Source organism: Strigops habroptila, chromosome 7 (assembly GCF_004027225.2).
Source record: "Strigops habroptila isolate Jane chromosome 7, bStrHab1.2.pri, whole genome shotgun sequence".
Classification (NCBI taxonomy): Eukaryota; Metazoa; Chordata; class Aves; order Psittaciformes; family Psittacidae; genus Strigops; species Strigops habroptila.
In genome coordinates, this window is record NC_044283.2 from 50,825 (window position 1) to 69,017 (window position 18,193).

General features: G+C 62.2%; 1 protein-coding gene across 9 annotated transcripts; it reads left to right on the top strand.

Annotated features, from left to right (window-relative positions):
* Positions 1 to 258: 258 nt before the first annotated feature.
* LOC115603599 (protein O-GlcNAcase-like) lies at positions 259 to 18,166 on the top strand. 9 transcript variants are annotated; one of them, XR_003989904.1, is made up of 18 exons: positions 259 to 405; positions 3,717 to 3,768; positions 8,469 to 8,566; positions 9,011 to 9,141; positions 9,589 to 9,760; positions 10,092 to 10,190; positions 10,523 to 10,807; positions 11,089 to 11,217; positions 11,648 to 12,792; positions 12,862 to 13,033; positions 13,269 to 13,325; positions 14,178 to 14,263; positions 14,535 to 14,639; positions 16,211 to 16,302; positions 16,660 to 16,852; positions 16,926 to 17,097; positions 17,448 to 17,688; positions 17,824 to 18,166. XR_003989904.1 is itself a non-coding variant. In XM_030475556.1 (17 exons), the coding sequence occupies exons 1-17, from the start codon at positions 366 to 368 to the stop codon at positions 17,582 to 17,584; spliced, it is 3,165 nt and encodes a 1,054-aa protein (XP_030331416.1). In that variant the 5' UTR covers positions 259 to 365; the 3' UTR covers positions 17,585 to 18,166. The 9 variants fall into 9 exon arrangements, 8 of the variants coding, with proteins under 8 accessions (XP_030331416.1, XP_030331422.1, XP_030331417.1 ...); XM_030475556.1 differs by having other exon boundaries at positions 17,448 to 18,166; XM_030475562.1 differs by having other exon boundaries at positions 16,712 to 16,852; positions 17,448 to 18,166.
* The last annotated feature ends 27 nt before the right edge of the window (positions 18,167 to 18,193 follow it).

Consider the following 18,193-nt stretch of genomic DNA (forward strand, 5'->3'; position numbering starts at 1 on the left):
CGGGGCAACCTCCGGGGCGGGCTGAACCGCTCGGGCCACCGCGGGGTCGTTTTGCCCGGGGGCTACGCGGGACACCCCCGCCCCGCCCCGCTCCGCCGGGGCCGCCCCTTCCCTGCGCTGCGGCGGGCGCGTCTCCGCGGGGGGAGGGCAGGCGGTGGGGCCGTCCCTCCGCGCATCCCTCCGTCCTTCCGCGCACCCCCCATCCATCGCTCCGCCCATCCCTCCCTCTGCCCATCCCTCCACCTCTAACCGCATCCCTCCGCGCATCCCTCCATCTCCCCGTGCATCCCTCTGTACATCCTTCCCCGCATCTCCCCGCACCTCCTGCCCCCCCCAACACCGGCAGGGCCGCTCCTGCGCCGGTTATGGCGGGGCGGCCGCGCTTCCTCTGCGGCGTGGTGGAAGGTAGGTCCGGTCCCTCCGGGGCCCCGCCCGGGCATTGCAGGGGCTGGCCCGGTCACCCGGGGCGAACCGGGGCCGGGAAGGGCTCGAAGGTAGGCAGGGAGCCCCTGCACAGCACCCGGTCTCTGCCCCGGCGTGCGGGACCAGCACCTTCGGCTCTTCCCAGGGCAGTGCTGCAGCCCGCAGCCAGCTCCGCACAGCCGACCCGCATCGCCCCGCGATGGCGACCCGCGGCTCTGCCCCCAGCTCCCTGCGTTGGGTTTTTCCCTGCCCTGGGTATACGGGAGCAGCATGCTCGTGTGAGCCCCTCCTGCCTCCCTGCCTGCAGCGCAGCGCTGCTTGGGCCATGCCCAGGGCTGGCCACGAAGAGCCTGGGCTCCCTGTATGGTTCAGCCCCGTCCTCCTGCTCCCCAGTGCCCAATTCCTGTTTCTGCAGCAGCTCTGGGGCCAGGCCTGGCACCCACTGGGCAAAAGCATCTCTGCTTTCCCTGGCAGCACAGCGCCCCGCTGAAGCCACTGCCCGGCCTGGGAGGAACCAAAAGAACCACGCCGATAAACACAAAATAAGTAGAAAGTGCAGGGATGGGGAAGTTGGTAGTAAAAAGAAATATGAGTCAGGCAAGAACCATTGACAAAGAAAGCTGACCTGGGAAAGAGGAGGACATGTACTGCCAGCAGAGCCGCTCCAGGAAGAGGAGGTCCCTGGAAAGTGAGGAAGGAAAGGCATCCCTATCCCGGTACCACAGGCCCTGGCAGGGACAGCTGCAGCAGGACCAAGGCAGGCCAAGAGTGATGAGGCCTACACAGAGCCCCCTGCTCCCTCCTGGCACCCGGACATGGGGAGCAGCAGCTAGAGAACAGACTGGTGCCTCTGGGTGACCTGCACCTGGTACAGGAGCAGGGCTGGGGAATGCTTGAGTCTCTGCTCCTCAATGTGTTCATCAGGAATTTGCCAACGGTTGTGCAGAAAGTGCTGAGGGACACCACAGAGTTTGGCAAGTAATGGCATTGATGGGTTGTAGTGACCTGGGGCATGGGAGAGCCGAGGTCCCAAGGCACAGCATCATCCAGCAGCACTCAGCTGTCTTTGGCAAAGCGGAGCACCAACATCACCCCTCTGGAGATGCAGCCATGGGTACAAACAGATTCTGCTGGTACAACTTAAGCCACTTTTCTGAGCAGAATGCACTGGGAAGGCATTTCCACAGAGCTGCTGCTGGCAGGACACATGCTGGGGTGAGCAGCGTATGTGCGACTTGTGCCAGGTCACAGCCAAGTGTGAGCGAGGCACGTGCAAGCAGGTGCTGCACAGGGACTGCTGGGGCCTCTGTGCGCCGAGCAGGAGTTTCTATGGATTGGGAAGCGGAAAATCTATTTTCCATGGAAATACCTTTTTTGGGTGAAATGTTTGCTGGGATCCTTCAGTGGCCACAGGTTTGGCCCCGTGCACAGTGGGATGGGTGGGGAGGTGATGGGATCACTGTGCAGGTGTTCACCCAGGTAGATCTCTCTGCAAAGGAGATAGTGGTCGGTGTGTGCTGTGGCACCACCGACCACAGGACTGGCCAAGGTTGGTGTTGGGGGCTGCAGGGTGGGCTTCTGCCAAAGGCAGCAGGGCATGGGGTCCCCTCGCAGGCCGACCCGCCCCAGCGCACTCAGGAACCTCAGGGAAATGGGATATTTTCTGGGGAATGCTGCTTCATGCCAGGCACTGGGAGCTGGATCTTTCTCCCAGACCAGCAGAGTCATTGTGATGTGCTCTTGTGTGCCGCTCAGTCCAGGGAATGCATTTGCTCCCCGGAGGAACTGCTCTTCTCAGAAAGTGTATTGATGGATTTAAAAGCTGCCCATCCAAAACTGGGAAGCTGCCTTGGTGGTTCATTGCCATCACTTTTCGAGGGGTATTCTCTGTGAGACTTCACAGTGCAGCTGCCAGATCTTGCAGAGACTTAACGTGATGGAAGATTCTTCTCTTGCTGAAGTTCAGGTCTGTTCTGGGCCACTTAGAGGTTCCCCTTAACCTCCTCTTGTTGAAGCTGTCAAATCTGCCTCTTTCCAATCTACTTACCTGCCTGTCCTTCCGCTGTCCCCAGGTGAACTGGCTTGCTTTCCACTGGCTATTCTCTGTACCTCCCAGGTCTTCCTTCATGCAGAAATAGGAAGGGTCCTTCCTCAGAAGCATTCCCAACAGGGAAGTGGGTGCTGTGTGTCCAGCAGTGCCCTTGCTCACTATGTCCAGCCACAGGCAGTTCCCTGCCATGCAGAGCACAGGGCAGCCCATCTACTGCTGTGGTGCTGCAGTTTGGGTCAGACACTGGTGCCCAGCAGCCAGCTAAAGCCTACATCAGCACAAGTGGAAATCTTAAGAAACACTTGAGAATTTGCTGACTCCAGATCTGTATTTCCTGCGTTTGGTTTTGTTGATGTGAACCTTCTGAAGGGCAATGTCCTTTGGGCCAGCCAGGGTGCTCTTTGCCGAGTGCCTTTGCTAGCAGAGACCAGCAACCAGCTGGTGTGGTTGCTCCTCAGTGTGCCTTCCCTCTCTGGGCTGTCCCTGTGCAATCTTATGGGGATGGTGGGGGACAGATAAGGTGTCTGACCATCTTGTGCAGTCCCAGTCCCAGCCCCAGCGGGCAGCCCCACAGGCTGTTTGTGTGCTCCTGAGCTGAGCAGCTTTGCCATGGGCTGGGAACGCTGCCCCAGGGCCCTGCCCCACTGCAGTGCAGGGTGCTGGGTGCACCCAGGGTTCAGGGGAGCTGCGTCAGTGTGGTTCTGCTGCAGTTTGAGTTGTGTGATGGTTAAAGCCAGAGCGAGCAGCTTCTACAGCACATGCAGGAGCATGATGCTCTGCTTGACCCAGCCTTGCACAGACACAGCGAGATGCAGACTGTGGCAGAGCTGGTCTCTGTAAAGAAGAAAATCCGCAGGCAGAAACCTCTGGGGTGACTGTACCACAGCTCTGCTCCGGTGCACCCCACTCCTGAGCCAGCCCACAGCCGTCTCCTCTAGGCTTGGCTTTTACTGTGCAAATTCCCCCTCCTGGGTTAAGTGTTACCCTGTGCAATCCTTCCCAGCTGCCTCCTTGTAGGAAGGATGGAAGCAGAGACATTATACCCACTTGCTCGAGTACCAATGCCCAGCAAGATCGTAGCTGGATAACAGGCGTTTGAAGTGCCCCAAGGTGAACAACTGGGGGATCTCTGGATTTAAGAGCAGCCACTTGGGGATAGTACAGAGAGAGGCTGTTTTAAGGCAGTTACTGACAACTGCATTTTGGCTTTTCCCTCTCCCCACCCCACCCCCACCCTTTACAGGTTTCTACGGAAGACCATGGTCTATGGAGCAGAGGAAACTCCTCTTTGAATGGCAAGTACCCTGAATTTTCCCCTCTGAAGGTACTAGCCTGTGGCAGAGGGACAAGGTGGAAGCAGAGCGCTCTGGAGGCAGGAGCAGCGAAAGAAAACGTGCTGGCGGGAGGCTCCTGAGGCTGACCTGCCTTTGGGACACTGGGGCAATGCTGGTGAAGGGGCTTATGCTTCTCCCAGGGCAGCTCCTGCAGTGCCCCCCAGCCCACCCCACCCCATCCCATCCCATCCCAGCACTCCGGCACGCCCAGATCCAGCCCGGGGAAAAGCTCCCCGGCCCTGGGCTGGGTGTGGAGGCTGCGGATGGATGGACAGCACAGGGACCGCCCAGGGACAGCTGGGCAGACGTGGCTGTGCTGCCGGCAGATGGTGCTGGGGCTCTGCCGCAGCCCAGCTGCAGCCAGATGTGCCTGGCTGGGGCCTGGGCACCCCAAGGGAAGAGGGTCTGGGGCCCGGGAAGGGCTGGGTGGGCACTAGCCCCCGTGTGCTGGCACCCACAGCTGGCCAGGTGCTGCAGTGAGGGTGCAGACCCACGGGGAGCTGTCAGTGGGGCAGGGTCGGGCTCACGGGAGGAGCAATGGCAGCCAGGAAGGGTTTGTAGAGGAGCAGGAACATGCCTTCAGAGGCACCAGCAAAGCTGCTCTGTGCTGCTGCAGGGTGGTGCGGGTCGGCTGCGGCAGGAGCCATATGAGGGTGAACATGGGGTGTTCAGCAGGCTGGAAGCCCACCTCAGGTGCTGACCTGGCAGGACGAGCGCCCATCTTGTCACCTTTGAGCTGTGTGGGCCTGGGCAGTACCACGTGGCAACAGCCCCCGTGGGTGCCTGGCTGCAGGACGTGCTGCGTGACCACTGCCACCAGCAGCAAGTGACCAGCTCCCCCTGCCCGGGGCCACCGTCCTGGAGCCAGGCTCATCACTGTGGAAACAGGGCACAACAAACCCACATCACTCCACTGTGACTCCATCACTTTACCATGAGGCTGCCATTCCTGCCTGGCTGGAGGTGGCCCTTGTGTCCCTGTGAGTCCCCACGTGTGTCTGTGTGTCACCATGCATCCCTGTGATGGGAGGATGTGGGCAGCATCCATCACTGGCTGGTCGTGAGAATCCCCTTGGGATGGGAATTGATCTGTACAGGAGAGAAAAAGCCCTTTGCTTGCAGCTGGTGCCCATGCCCTGGCCATCAGTGGGACGAGCTGCACTGACAGGACCTGCCACTGATGAGCTGGGGCCCTGTGGGGCCTCCTGTGGAGCATCGAGCACGGGCAGCATCATGCTCACAGCCCAGGCAGTGCTCTGGTCACTGCAGGTACTGCCCTGGTGGTGGCATGGCCAGCACGCTGGGATGGGGCGAGTGTGTCACTGCATGGGCAGTGCACTGGGGACAGCGGGGCTGTGTGCTGGTCACTGCATGGGCAGTGCACTGGGGACAGCGGGGCCGTGTGCTGGTCACTGCATGGGCAGTGCACTGGGGACAGCGGGGCCGTGTGCTGGTCACTGCATGGGCAGTGCACTGGGGACAGCGGGGCCGTGTGCTGGTCACTGCATGGGCAGTGCACTGGGGACAGCGGGGCCGTGTGCTGGTCACTGCATGGGCAGTGCACTGGGGACAGCGGGGCCGTGTGCTGGTCACTGCATGGGCAGTGCACTGGGGACAGCGGGGCCGTGTGCTGGTCACTGCATGGGCAGTGCACTGGGGACAGCGGGGCCGTGTGCTGGTCACTGCATGGGCAGTGCACTGGGGACAGCGGGGCCGTGTGCTGGTCACTGCATGGGCAGTGCACTGGGGACAGCGGGGCCGTGTGCTGGTCACTGCATGGGCAGTGCACTGGGGACAGCGGGGCCGTGTGCTGGTCACTGCATGGGCAGTGCACTGGGGACAGCGGGGCTGTGTGCTGGTCACTGCATGGGCAGTGCACTGGGGACAGCGGGGCCGTGTGCTGGTCACTGCATGGGCAGTGCACTGGGGACAGCGGGGCTGTGTGCTGGTCACTGTGCTGGTGATGGCACTGGCAGTCTTGCACTGCATGGGGAATGTGCCGCTCATGCTGTGAGAGTGCCCTGGTGGCAGTGTGGGCAGCCACAAGAGCAAGGAAGGACCAGAGGTGCAGAAAAACATGGCTTAGGAAACAAGGGGTAGTGGTTTCTGTGGTGGTTTCTGTGGTGTTTGGAAGTATATGAGGAATGAGCCGGTCTGGTGGTGGTCTGGCCTGGTACCGGCCTGGGATCTATGTTCTCGTGTTTGTAAATGTCAGCGGTGTGTTTATCGGTGGTTTTCTTCTCTGGAAAGAAACAAGATCAGGCAGTTGTATCACATGGTCCATGAAGTGCTTCCAGTCTGCTCCTCGTGGGAAAATGGAAAACATCATCTACTAAGGCGGATAAATACAAACAAATGACTATCTCTGATGGCTTCACGAGTGCCAGGAGAGCTGTCCAGGGAGGTGTCTGCCCCATCCGGGTAATTCCCAGTGAGTCTCAGATTGCTGGGAAGACTCTGGAAGGGATTTGTGCTTTCTGAGGCCAGCAAGGGCCTGGTGACAGTGCAGCCAGATCTCCTGAGGCAGGCAGGCCCTGATCTCTCTCAGGTCTGCTTCCCTTCAGCTCTGACTGCGGTGCAGCTTTGGGAGAGCTGGAGACCCTTCCTCTCCCATGTCACCAAATGTGTGTCGCCGAGGGTCTCCCTGGACCCCGCCATGTCCCCGACTCCTGAGTGAGGGTTCCCTGGGGAGATGAGCACACTGGGCTCCAAGACTTGCTCAGAGGCTTCCCTCCTGTGTCTGTGTGTGTGGGGCTTCTTGTCAGACTCACTCTAGTTTATCAGTGTCCTTCCCACGCCGTGGCCACTGCTCTGGCAGCATCTGCAGCCAGCACAGGGGTCACTGAACCTCTCCTGTCCCGCTGGACACTCTGCAGTGATTCATCTGGGGCTCCCTTCTGCTGAGCTACCAGTGGCATTGCGGAGGACAGTCAACTGATCACTCCTTATGCTGGGACTTCAGACACCATACTTTCTTTCACCTAGGCAGAGCTTTATGCTTGGCTGCATTAAGAAGCATACTGCTTGCTGAAGCGCAGCTTAGCAGCCATCTCCAATCATTCCGAGGGCTGCGTTTGCTCCTTTAGTCTCCACTTACTCCATCTCCGCTGCCTGCAAATGGTGCAGTCGCAGCGTCCAGCCGTGGTTCACTCCTGTCTTGCTCTGCTGCCCGCCTGGCCCAAGCTCTTCATCAGCCCTTGCCCTTCTTCAGTGCTCTGGGGCTCTTTGGTAACACTCCTGCAATGCTAAAGGGTTCCGCTGGCTGGTCTTGTGGTGTCTGTGGGTCAGCACTACTGTGACCCCCTTAGCGGGGTGCCGGGGTTTAGGTGTGCCCACGGGATTCCTGCTGGTCCCTGCGGGGAGCTGCAGGGTTTGTGCAGGGCTGAAGCAGGAGCTGGAGCTGTCCTGGAGGAGCAGCACATGGGGTCAGGTCCGAACACACGGTGCTGTGTTAGATGGGCAGGAGGGTAATTGGGTGCCTCCAGCCTCTGAGCCTCTTGCCTTGGGGAATGAAGCAGCTGGTGCAGGATTCAACCTATGGAAACCACAGGAAGGGGGAGTGTGTTAGTACATGTTATTGCTCATGGATGAGGAGTTGGTGGATGGCAGCATCAAAGAGTTGCAGTCAGTGGCTCAAGGTGCAAGTGGAAACCAGTAACAAGTGGTGTCCTGTAAGGGTTCATACTGGGACCAATGCTATTTAATACGTTCATCATTGATGTAGTGGGATCAAGCACCCTCAGCGAGTTTTCAGAGGTCACCAAGCTGAGTGGTGCAGTTACTGCCTGGAGGGAGGGGATGGGATCCAGGGGGACCTGGATGGGCTGGAAAGGTGGGACCATGAAAATGTCATCAAGTTCAACAAGGTCAAGTGCAAAGTCAGGTCATCCCCAATATCAAACAGGCTGGGGGACGAAGGGGTTGGGAGCAGCCGTGGAGGAAGGACTTGGGGTGTTGGGTGAGGAGAAGCTCCCCATGACCCAGCTTCAGTGTGTGCTTGAGCCCAGAACCCCCCCGTGTGCTGGGCTGCACCCCCAGAGCGTGAGCAGCAGGTCAGGGAGGGGATTCTCCCCTGCTGCAGTCGTGCATCCAGCTCTGGGGCAGCAACACAAGCCCTGGAAGAGCTGCTGCAAACTGCAGAGGTGGTTTGTCCTGATGGAGCCCCACAGCAGGACCGCAGGGCTGGGGCTGCATGGAGCAGCAGACCACGAGCTTCTCTTCTCACTGTTCCCCAAGGATCCCCCGGAGTTTGGTCTGGCCACTCACCCTCCTCCATTCCTTGAACTTTTTATCCCCACAGGACTTTGTGAAGCGGTTGAAACAGGCTGTTTAGGTTAAGCTGGTCCCTCCCACCCACCTTTTCCACAGCAAGGTTGTTCGCCCGTCTCCCGGGAGGCAGCATCTTCCTGGTCCCCGAGACTTTCTCATCTGGAGGTCTCTAAACACCATCAATGGTTGGCCTTAGCACAGGGAGCACTGGTTCATGTCTCCGATGCCAGCGCGCGCCAGCAGGGCTCCCGGAGCCAGGCGCTGCTGTGGCTCTGCAGGCGGGGGCTGCATGCAAGCTGGCCTGGAAGCCTGCAGGACACGGTGCAGCTCCAAGGAAGGAGAGGGCACCGTGTGCGGAGCAGTTCTTTGTGACCCCTGTCCTTGCTGTGCAGGCTGAGGCGCTGGGGGCTGAACTGCTACATGTACGCGCCCAAGGATGAGCTGAAGCACCGGCTGCTCTGGCGAGAGCCCTACACGGAGCATGAGGCAGGTACCGGCTCTGCAGGGCCTCGTGTGAGCTGGCTGCTGGCATCCTGGCTCCTCCAGGAGGAAGCGCTGTCTGCAGCTCAGCTGGGGCCAGGCTGGTGTTACCATTGCAGGGAGCCCTAGTGCGAGGGGACCCCCAGATCCTGCCGGGTACCAGGAGCCTCCCCAGCCCCTGCCCATCAGGAATCCCTTGGACCCCTCAGCACAGGGAGCTCCCACGTGGGTCTTGCAATACGTTCAAACACACCGGAGCCCAGATCCTTGCGGAAAGTCCTCTGTGTCCCAAGGGATGGGACTGTCACTCCTGGGCCCCACCCCTCTGGATGCTCCCCTGCCTCCTGCTGCCCTCAACTCTTTCCTTTTGGGTCACTGTGGTTCCCTCCCCCCCCCACCCCTCATCTCCCCCCACCTCTCGCCTCCCAGCACTCACAGCCCGCTCTGTCCCCAGCCCACATGTGTTCTCTCATCGAGGCTGCCCAAGAGCAGGGTGTGGAGTTTGTTTTTGCCATCTCTGCTGGCCAGGACATGGTGTTTTCAAGTGCTGGTGATCGGCTCCTGCTGCAGCAAAAACTCAGGCAGGTACCGTGGGCCATTCCTTCATCCCACTGCTCTCAGGCGAGGGGCACAGTGCCCACGTGGGGCTGTTAACCCCTGCTGCTGCTGCACAAGGAGTAGGTCTGGGGGTGCCCGTGGCAGACGAGCTGTCCCTGTCCCGCTGGGTCCCTGTCACCACTGGGCTCTGTGGGTGCCTGACTGCAGCGCTGGGGCAGCAGAGCGACCAGAGCTTGCTGGGCAGCACTGGTGGCCAGTGCAGGCTGGTGCTGAGCCCCGGTCCCCAGGAGGGTAGAGAGCTGCTGGTGCAGGGGGTTTGTTCCATGGCATGGGCAGCTCTGCCCGCCCCATCCCCCCAGGCACCCCAGACCTCACTGTCCTCATGGGGGCAGGGGCTTGTCGGGGGCTTGCTGCCTCCTTTCCTCTGCAGCGCAGGGGTCCTACATCAGCCCATGTCCATGCCCGTGCCCGCAGGTGGCTGCCATGGGGTGCCGGTCCTTCGCGCTGCTCTTCGACGACATCGACCCCTGCATGTGCCAAGCTGACAGAGATGCCTTCCCCTCCCTGGCACAGGCTCAGGCCTCTGTGGCCAACGAGGTGTACCAGGAGCTGGGCCAGCCCCCCATCTTCCTCTTCTGCCCTACAGGTACCACCTGCAGCCCCCGGTGCTCAGCCAGCCACGGCACCCTGATGCAGAGCAGGGTGCCCTTTGGCTGCCTGTACCTAGCACCCGTGTATGCTAAGAGCTGACTGCCCCGACAGCTCCCACGGCTCCCCCCACACCCCTCATGCTCCTGTGGGAGCCCTGGAGATCCAGGACTAGGGCAGGATGAGGCTGCAGACAGGCTGGTGCTTCAGCACCTGCGGATGCGGCATCCCCTGCACCAAGCATCGACCCAGCCCCTGCCACTGATCCCAGGCAGCTCCTCCTCTCCCGGACTCTGCTCCTCAGGGGGTGCTCTGTGCTCTCTCCCCAGAGTACTGCAGCTCTCTGTGCTCTCCCAGCCCCAGCCAGTCCTGCTACCTGCTGACCATCGGCCGGGAGCTGCTCCCAGGGATCAGTGTCATCTGGACCGGTGAGCACCCGGCCCAGCAATGTGGGACCTGTGGCCCCGCGCAGCTTCTCAGCAAGAGGCACAGTCTGCAAACCCTGCAGCCACGGGCTCCCTCCCGGGAGAGGCAGCAGCAAACAGCCCCATCACGGAGCCGTCCAGCTTCGGGGTGTGCAGTCCCAGCCGGGCAGGCAGTGGGTTGGGCTGTAGGTCTCCTGGCTGCAGAGGGTGAGGTGGGAGGACTTGACCCTCATCCCCCTGCTCAGCACCCAGATGTGTGCGTGTCCCTGCCGTGAGTGTGCACGATGTCCTGTGCCCCTGCGTGCCCCATGTGTGCCTGTGCTGTGTTGCTCCAGGTCCCAAGGTGGTGTCGCAGGAGCTCTCAGCCGCGCTGCTGGAGGAGGTGGAGGGTGTCCTGCGGCGCCCGCCCATCATCTGGGACAACCTGTACGCTAACGACTATGACTGCAGACGCGTCTTCCTGGGCCCCTACACGGGACGTGCCCCTGGCCTCATGGCCAGGCTCCAGGGACTGCTCCTCAACCCCAACTGTGAGCTCCAGGCCAACTTCATCCCCATACACACACTGGGCAGCTGGTTTCGGAGCGAGCTGGGGAGCTGTGCCCACCCTGACCATGCAGGTACCTGGTCCCAGCACCCCAGACAGCTCTGAACGTGGGGTCCCGGTATGGGCAGCAAGCTCGTGCAGCCAGGGCACAGCCATGGGTCTCTGCCATGGTCCTGCAGGCTCTCCTGCATGGCAGCCTGGGTGAGGTGCTCACGTGGCTGGGCACATCCCAGGGCTCGGGATCCACCCGGGGGTGTCTCCTTGTAGGGGGCTGCCTGCCCTCAGCGTGCCATGGGGTAGCTCTGCCAGGCAAAGAGTGGAGCTGCCCAGATTGATAAGCAGGAAGTTTCTTAGGGATGGAGCCTGCGGCAGCAGGCGGGGACAGCCAAGGCCCGCAGGATGGGAGCTACAGCCCCCAGGAAGCCTTGGAACTGGCGCTGCGTGACTGGGTGGCTGAGATAAACCGGCAAGCCTTGGAGCCAGGTAGGTGATGAACTCACACCGTGCAGCATCCATCAATCCCTCAGTCCCTCTGGAGCGGCTCTGCTGGGAGCTCAGTGGGTGAGGGAGCCCCTTGTCTGTGTGCTGTGGGTGCTGTGGCTGGTGCAGCAGCAGGTCTGTGGTCCATGTGCTGCATCCCAGTGTGGGTTTCCTTGGCTGGCAGTGTGGGAGCTGGGCACGATTCGGCTCTGGACGAGGGGCTCAGCCAGGGGCGAGCTTGGTGCTGTGCAGTGTTTGCCTCTGCAGAGCCTGTGGCCTCGCCACCCCGGAGGCCTGGGCTTCCGAGCACAGAGCCATGCAAAGCCTGTGGTCCTGCAGGCTCAGAGGTGGAGCTGCCCAGTGTGGCCACCCCATGGTGCTACCCTGCGGGCACCAGGCTTTATGTGGGTGCCCCCCTGCTCCTTTCTGCCAGGAGGAAAGACCCCGGGACACGCCAGAGTCAGCCTCAAGGAAGGAGCGCAGCTGGAGCCTGGCACAGTGGGACAGGACGTCCTGCCCGACCCCCTGCCCCACGGCTCTGTTCCTGGTGGGACGGGCCAGCATGGCCCAGAGCCGTGTGGCACGGCACCAGAGGAGGGGAGGAGGAAGGTGACCTTGGAGCCTGAGCGGGACAGTAGGAGCAGGACCCGTGCTGGTGGTCAGCCCAGCCCTGCACGGGACAGGGACCAGCTCACCACAGGGAGCACAGAGAGCTGCGAGCCCGCCTCTGCTCTGCCCAGCGCAGCTGGGACTTCCCAGTCCACAGGAGCCCCAGAGGCTACCGAGACCCTCCACAGCCCAGGGCCCCCCATGTGCTGCAGCGATGGGACCAGCACTGCCCAGAACCTTCTGCCCACTGGTGATGCCAGGACAGGGGGTGGCAGCTCACCCCAGCCCTGCAGCAGCACCCAGCCTGAGGCCAGTAGGGCTGATATGCCCCAGACACGCTCAGGGCCTGGGGCTGCTGCCAGCCCAGTCCCCCCAGCACTGGTCATTACTGAGGGTGGTGCCAGCCCAGTCCCCCCAGCACCGCTCATTGATGGGGCTGGTGCCAGCCCTGGCCCCACAGCATCATTGACCCCAGAGGAGGCCAGGTCCAGCCCCATGTCCCTGCTGACCCTGGAGGAGGCTGTGTCTGGCCCCACGGTAGCACTGACTCCCAAGGAGGCCAGGACTAGCCCCACAGCACCGGTGACCCCAGAGAAGGCTGGGTCTGTTCCTATAGCACCACTGACCCCAGAGAAGCGCAGGTCCAGCCCCACGGCACCACTGATGCCAGACGAGCCCAGGTCCAGCCCCACGGTACTTTTGACCCCAGAGGAGCCCATGTCCAGCCCCACGGCACCGCTGACCCCAGAGGAGCCCAGGTCCAGCCCCACGGCACCACTGACCCCAGAGGAGCCCAGGCCCAGCCCCACGGCACCGCTGACTCTGGGGGAGGTTCGGATGCTGGTGGAGCTCTTCTACCTGCCCTATCACCATGGGCCGCTGGCGCAGCATCTCCTGGAGCACTTTCAGTGGCTCCAGGCAAACAGCCTCAGCGTGGGGGTCTCTGCCGCGGCACCCAGCGCCGGTGCGGTGAGTGCTGGGGCTGCCGCGTGTCGCGGCTCTGTGCCACGGCCGCGGTGACGCCTGCTGTGCCTACAGGGCCGGTGGCGCAGCCGAGCACAGTCCTTCGCGCGGCTCTGCACCCAGACCTGCCGCCTGCACGTGCGTCTGGTGGGTGCTGCTGGGCGGGCGCTGCTGTACGACCTGCACCCCTACCTCTGGGACATCCGCAACGTGCTGCTGGCCGCCAGCGCCTTCATCCAGTGGCTGGGTATGTGGTGGGGCCAGCCCCAAGACGGCACCTGCGGGAGTGTGGGGCCCCTGGGCACTGCGGGCACCCGAGCTTTTTCTGTGGTGGTCCACTGCTCCCCCATACGAGTGACAGTGCCTGGGGCTCCCCCCCAGAGGTCTGGGGTCCCTGTGTCCAGCCAGGGTCCCTTCTGGGGTGCACCTCCCCTAGAGACCGTCCCCAGCGTGCCGTGCTCAGCGCCTCTCCTCCTTTGCAGATGGCCATCTGCTCTGCGAGCCTGGCCCCAGGGGCACCTGGGGGAGCTGCTTTGGCTGTAAGTACTGGCGCTCCCTGGCTCTCCCCCTGGCGGGGGGCCCTGGTGCTGCCCTCGGGCCCCCCCAGCCCCGCGACAGCAGCAACACTCGCCACGGGGGTGCCCTATCCCATGCTCTGCCTGCCGAGTGCAGTGGGAATGGCCATGGGAAGCCTGGCACCCCCCCCACGTGCCCTGGCACACCAAGGCAGGATGGGGCACTGCTGCTGGGGACAGGGCAGTCACCGGAGCAGCTCTGCACCATCTCTCACAGTCCGGAAGGAATGCCTATTTCTAGGACATGGTTCCTCAGCCCTTTGGATCCAGGGACCCCTTAGCCTTTCCGGTAAAAGGGATCCATGGGCTATTGAGAGCAGAAGTTTCCTCGGTGACATAGGCAAGATTGGATTTTGAATGCCTGTGCCTCACTTTGGAAGCCCCTGTTCTGTTGATTCAGGGTTACCTGGCTGTTCTGTGGCCCTTGTGACCTCTTACAAACCAGGAGCTGTTACCAGATGACAACCTAAGAGGGTCTCCAGTTCCATGTGGGATGGAGCCATGTGCCTTAAGCCACTTCCACGGGGTAGCAGTTGCACGCAGGGCGAGTTCCCGCAGGCACTGCAGAGCTGGCTGGGCAGCAGTAGCCAGGAGCTGTGTCTTTACCTGACACATTCATGGAGGCAAGATCATTCCTTTCCCCATTCCCACTCCAAGCCCTGTTGTGGAGAGTGTGCTGTACCCCAGTGCATGGCGAGCTCCTGGGCTGCACAGTGACCAGGGTGGATTGTGACGGTGCTGTGTGACAGAGGCTGATCTCCCCCCGGCCCAGCAGGTTTTTGTTCACCTCCTGTGTCTGTTTCCTGCTGCCTCCAGGGTGCCAGAGCATCACGGCCCCGATCCTGCTGCAGGGGGATGCTGAGCCCTGGGCACAGCGCGGGGGCCTCTTTGGAGAGCTGCAGGTGAGAGGATGCCCATTGCTGGGGGACTGGAGGAGCCTTGGGAAGCGGGATCCCACTTGTTGCTCCTGCCTGGAGCCTTGGGAAGCATGGTCCCAGCTGCTGCTTCTGGCCTGGCACTGGGCTGCTACAAGGGAAGTCAGAGCTGCCCTGGGCCTCTGTGCCTTGGCTGCAACTCCTGGGGTTCAGGGTGCTCAGAGGGACCCTCCTGCTGCTGCTCAGGACAAGGTTTGGAGCCAGGAGGACCCACTCCATTGGGGACTGTCTCTTCCAGGCGCTGCTGCCTGTGGGGAACAGCTCTGACCTCTTCTACCAGCCACCTCCGCTCTTCCCGTCCCGCCAGCTCTATGTCCTGCGCCCGCTGCTGCCCCAGGACAAGGTGGGAGCCGCAGAATAAGGGGCAGACAGAGCTCAGCTCTGTGAGCCTGTGCTGCACATGTCTAATGCGAGATGTGCTCGCCTGCTGCGGGCCGGGGCTGAGCTGCAGTGCAGGCAATGCGGGTGGAAGGGACCGCTGAGCAGGCCAGGGCTGGGGCAGGGCACCAGGGCTGGGGCAGGGCAGCCCCCAGGATGCAGAGTGGGTGATGTGGCCAGGGCAGGGCAGACATGAGCCCCAGGTGAACTGGCCCCGACATGGGATGCCAGGATTCATGGGTGGTCTCCAGAGCACCCCCAGTGCTGAGCTCCAGCGGTGGCTGCAAGCAGATGCCAGGAAAGATCCAGAACAGAACAAGTCTGGATGGTGACCTCCTGCAGCCTTCAGCAGCCTGCAGCTCTGGCACTGCCTGAGCCTGTTGAGGTTCAGCTCCGAATCAGTCCCTTCTTCAGATGCCCACCCAGTTGAGAGGATGATTCCCCACTGGAAGGGCAGCAGCCTCTGTCAATTGTGAGCAGCGTGCTGCCCCCTCGCTCCATTTCCACCCCAGCAGTTCGATGGGATGGGGAGGGAAAGGGAGAATTTGGAGGTGGGTGGACATCCAAGTTAAACTGCTGTCAAACGCAGCAGAGCCCTGGGTTCCCCATACAGCACAGAGCCTGCAGCAGGCCCCCCACTCCCTCGCCCTGCTGCCTCTGCCAGCGAAAGGAAATGCAATCGCTGCAAATCCAGCATCATGGACACAATCACAGGACCCGGCAGTGCTCAGCTGGGCGCTTGTAAACAGCAGAGGAGGAGCTGCCAGCACACGAGAGCAGAGCACAAGAGCAGACTGCCCCTGTCAGCATGTCCCATTGCAAGAGCTTGTTTCCAACTGCCTGTTGTCAGATTTCATCTGATTGGGCTGAACTTCAACAACCTGAATGTCTGTGTCCAGTGAAACTGAGGGAAAAAGCGCAGCTGAACAGCCCGTGGTGGGAATGGTGCTGGGAAGCGCTCCCGCTGTCCTGCCGTGTCGCTCCGTGCTGCGGCAGCCCTTCCCTGGGGAAGCAACGCTTCTGTCAGGATGTGCCTTTCACTGGTCCTGTGAGCAGCAGCGATCTTGAATCTGGCCGAGATAGGAGGTCCCGAGATGTCCCACTTTGAGCATGCTCTGAGCAGGCTCGAGTTCTAGTCCTGGTGTCGCTGCTGCTCTGAGCATGCTCCCTCCCTGGCGAGCCGCATTTCCATCAGCTGGTCCCCCAGGATGCCTGCCTGGAATGGCGGTTTCCCATTCTGAAGTGTTGGTGTGCTGGGATAAGGAGCCCCAGAGGCCAGCAGAAGGTGGTGCACTGTGCATCACTGGGTGCAGACCCCAGCACCCTTGGATGCTGAGGCACATACCTCCATATACCTTCCCCTGGTCACGAGGCACTGGAGGGCACAGGCCTGGTCATGGTCCCTCTCTGTGGTCAGTTTGGGAAGCTGATGGCACACAGTGCTCTGTCGGGGGCTGTGGTGGGGCAGCTGAGGAGCAGCAGTGGGGCAGGGACCGGGCGGCAGAGCCAGCACTGAGGTGGGTCTGGTTCTTCCAGGGAGAGCTTTACCGCATGTGCCGGGAGGGTCTGGACTGTGACCCCAAAGTCGCAGAGATCCTTGTGGCCCACCCCGACCTGCTCGGTGACAGGTAAGACGTGGTCCCTCTGCGTGTGCCCAGCCCAGCCACGTGCTGGGTGATGCTGGGCTGTGGTGTGATGCAGTTGCCGCTTGCATCCTTGTGGGGCCCAGCTCTGCCATGGCTGGCGGTGGCCTCACCAGGGGCTGGGAGAGCCGTCCCTTTGCCAATGCCCAGATGGGTTGTGGGAATGGACCCACTGCCATGGCTCCCCTTGGCTGAGGGCTTCTGCTGGCGGCCTCAAAGGGATGTTCTGGGGCATGGGGTGCTGTCCCGCAGGGCAGGAGGGAGGAGGTTGGCTGGTCTGAGCTCTCCCCAGGTCAGGCTGGGCTCCCGTGGCAGCTCGGTGGAGTTCTGCTCTGGCTGCAGGCTGCTGGGCAGCTTCCTGAGCCTGAGCCCCGAGTACACATTTGTGCTGGAGGATGAGGCTGGTCCCTGTGGCTACGCTGCCGGTGCACTCTGCGCTGAAGGCTTCCTGCAGCAGCGAGACCACGGCTGGCTGCCAGCCATGCGGCACAAGTACCCCCGGGACCTGGCCACAGGAGCCCCGGCTCTGGGCCAGGTGAGGGAGCTCCTGGAGTGGAGGGGAGTGGGTTTGGGGATGGGGGGTCCCTCACTGCACTTGTCTCCCACAGGATGCCCTGGAGGAAGCGCTGCTCTTCTTCCACACAGAGCCAGCGGCCGTGCCCCTGCCTGTGCTGCGGCGCTTCCCCTCCCTGGTGCAGCTGGGCACGGCCACACGCACGCTGGACGCGGGGGCCAGCCGCAGCCTGGCCCTCTGCCTGCTGAGCGCGCTCAGGGCCAATGGTGAGCATCCCCCTGTGTGCCCTCATCCAACGTCATCCCCACTGCTCCCTGGCCCACCCCAGAGCTGGGAGCTGGCCCTGCCTGCACCCCACCTCTCAGCACCACCCAGGTGCCCTCACCGGGGCTCCACATCCCCTCAATAGCACAGTCTGGCCCCAGCTCCCAGGCACCGTGCCCTCCCCTTGCACCAAGGGACACAGGCACTTGTGCCTTGGGGCATCACACAGGCACCCAGTGCCAAAGGGCAGTGCAGAGGTTGACCTTCTCATGGAGGGGGTCCCAGCCACTGGCCCCGAGCCCCAGTGCTGGGATCGCAGTGCCAGGGGCCTGACCCCACACCTCCCTTCCAGGGTCGCGGGGAGTGTTTTGCCAGGTCAGTGCCGCCGACCAGCAGCAGCTGAGCTTCTACAGCAAGCTGGGCTTCGTCGCCCTGCCAGTGGCCTGGGACGGTTGTCCCGGTGCTTGGCTCCTGGGACGTCTCCTCTGAGCACTCTGCGTTGGGTGCGGGCATGGGGAGGAAGTTCCAGAGGCAGGCTGGTACCCGTCCCGCACAGAGGGAGCAGGGGCAGAGGGGCACCATGAGCAGGGCAGGTACACGTGATGGGGACATGGCCTGGGGGGGAGCAGGATGTCACAGGGATGCATGCAGGGGACGGTCCTTGGGCGACAGAGGTATTTTTGCCATCTCAGGAGAGAGGCATCAGGGCCCCTCTGCTCTGCCCCCAGCTGTTCCTGCTTGCTGAGCGCCCTCTGCCTTTGCTGGGGAGCCAGCAACACGCCTGTGCTGACTGCAGACCTCCAAGCCTGGCAGGAGCCACATGGGCAGTAGTTAGGTTGGTGGTCTGGGAGCGCGGCACAGTGCATTAGTGTGAGGGCTCTCCAGATCGCTCCATCCCCAGTGTGGCCCTAAGCTGGGCAGCTGGTGCTGGGGCTGGCCCTCAGCATCAAGGATCTGCCTGTCTGTATGGACTGACCTGTATGGGGCACAGTGAGGCAGCCTCCATCTCTACTGCCTTGGGGGCTGAGGGAAGTGCTGTCCATGTCAATAAAGCATTTGCTGGGCTCTCACCATGGTTTGTCTCCTGGGGGAAACTGT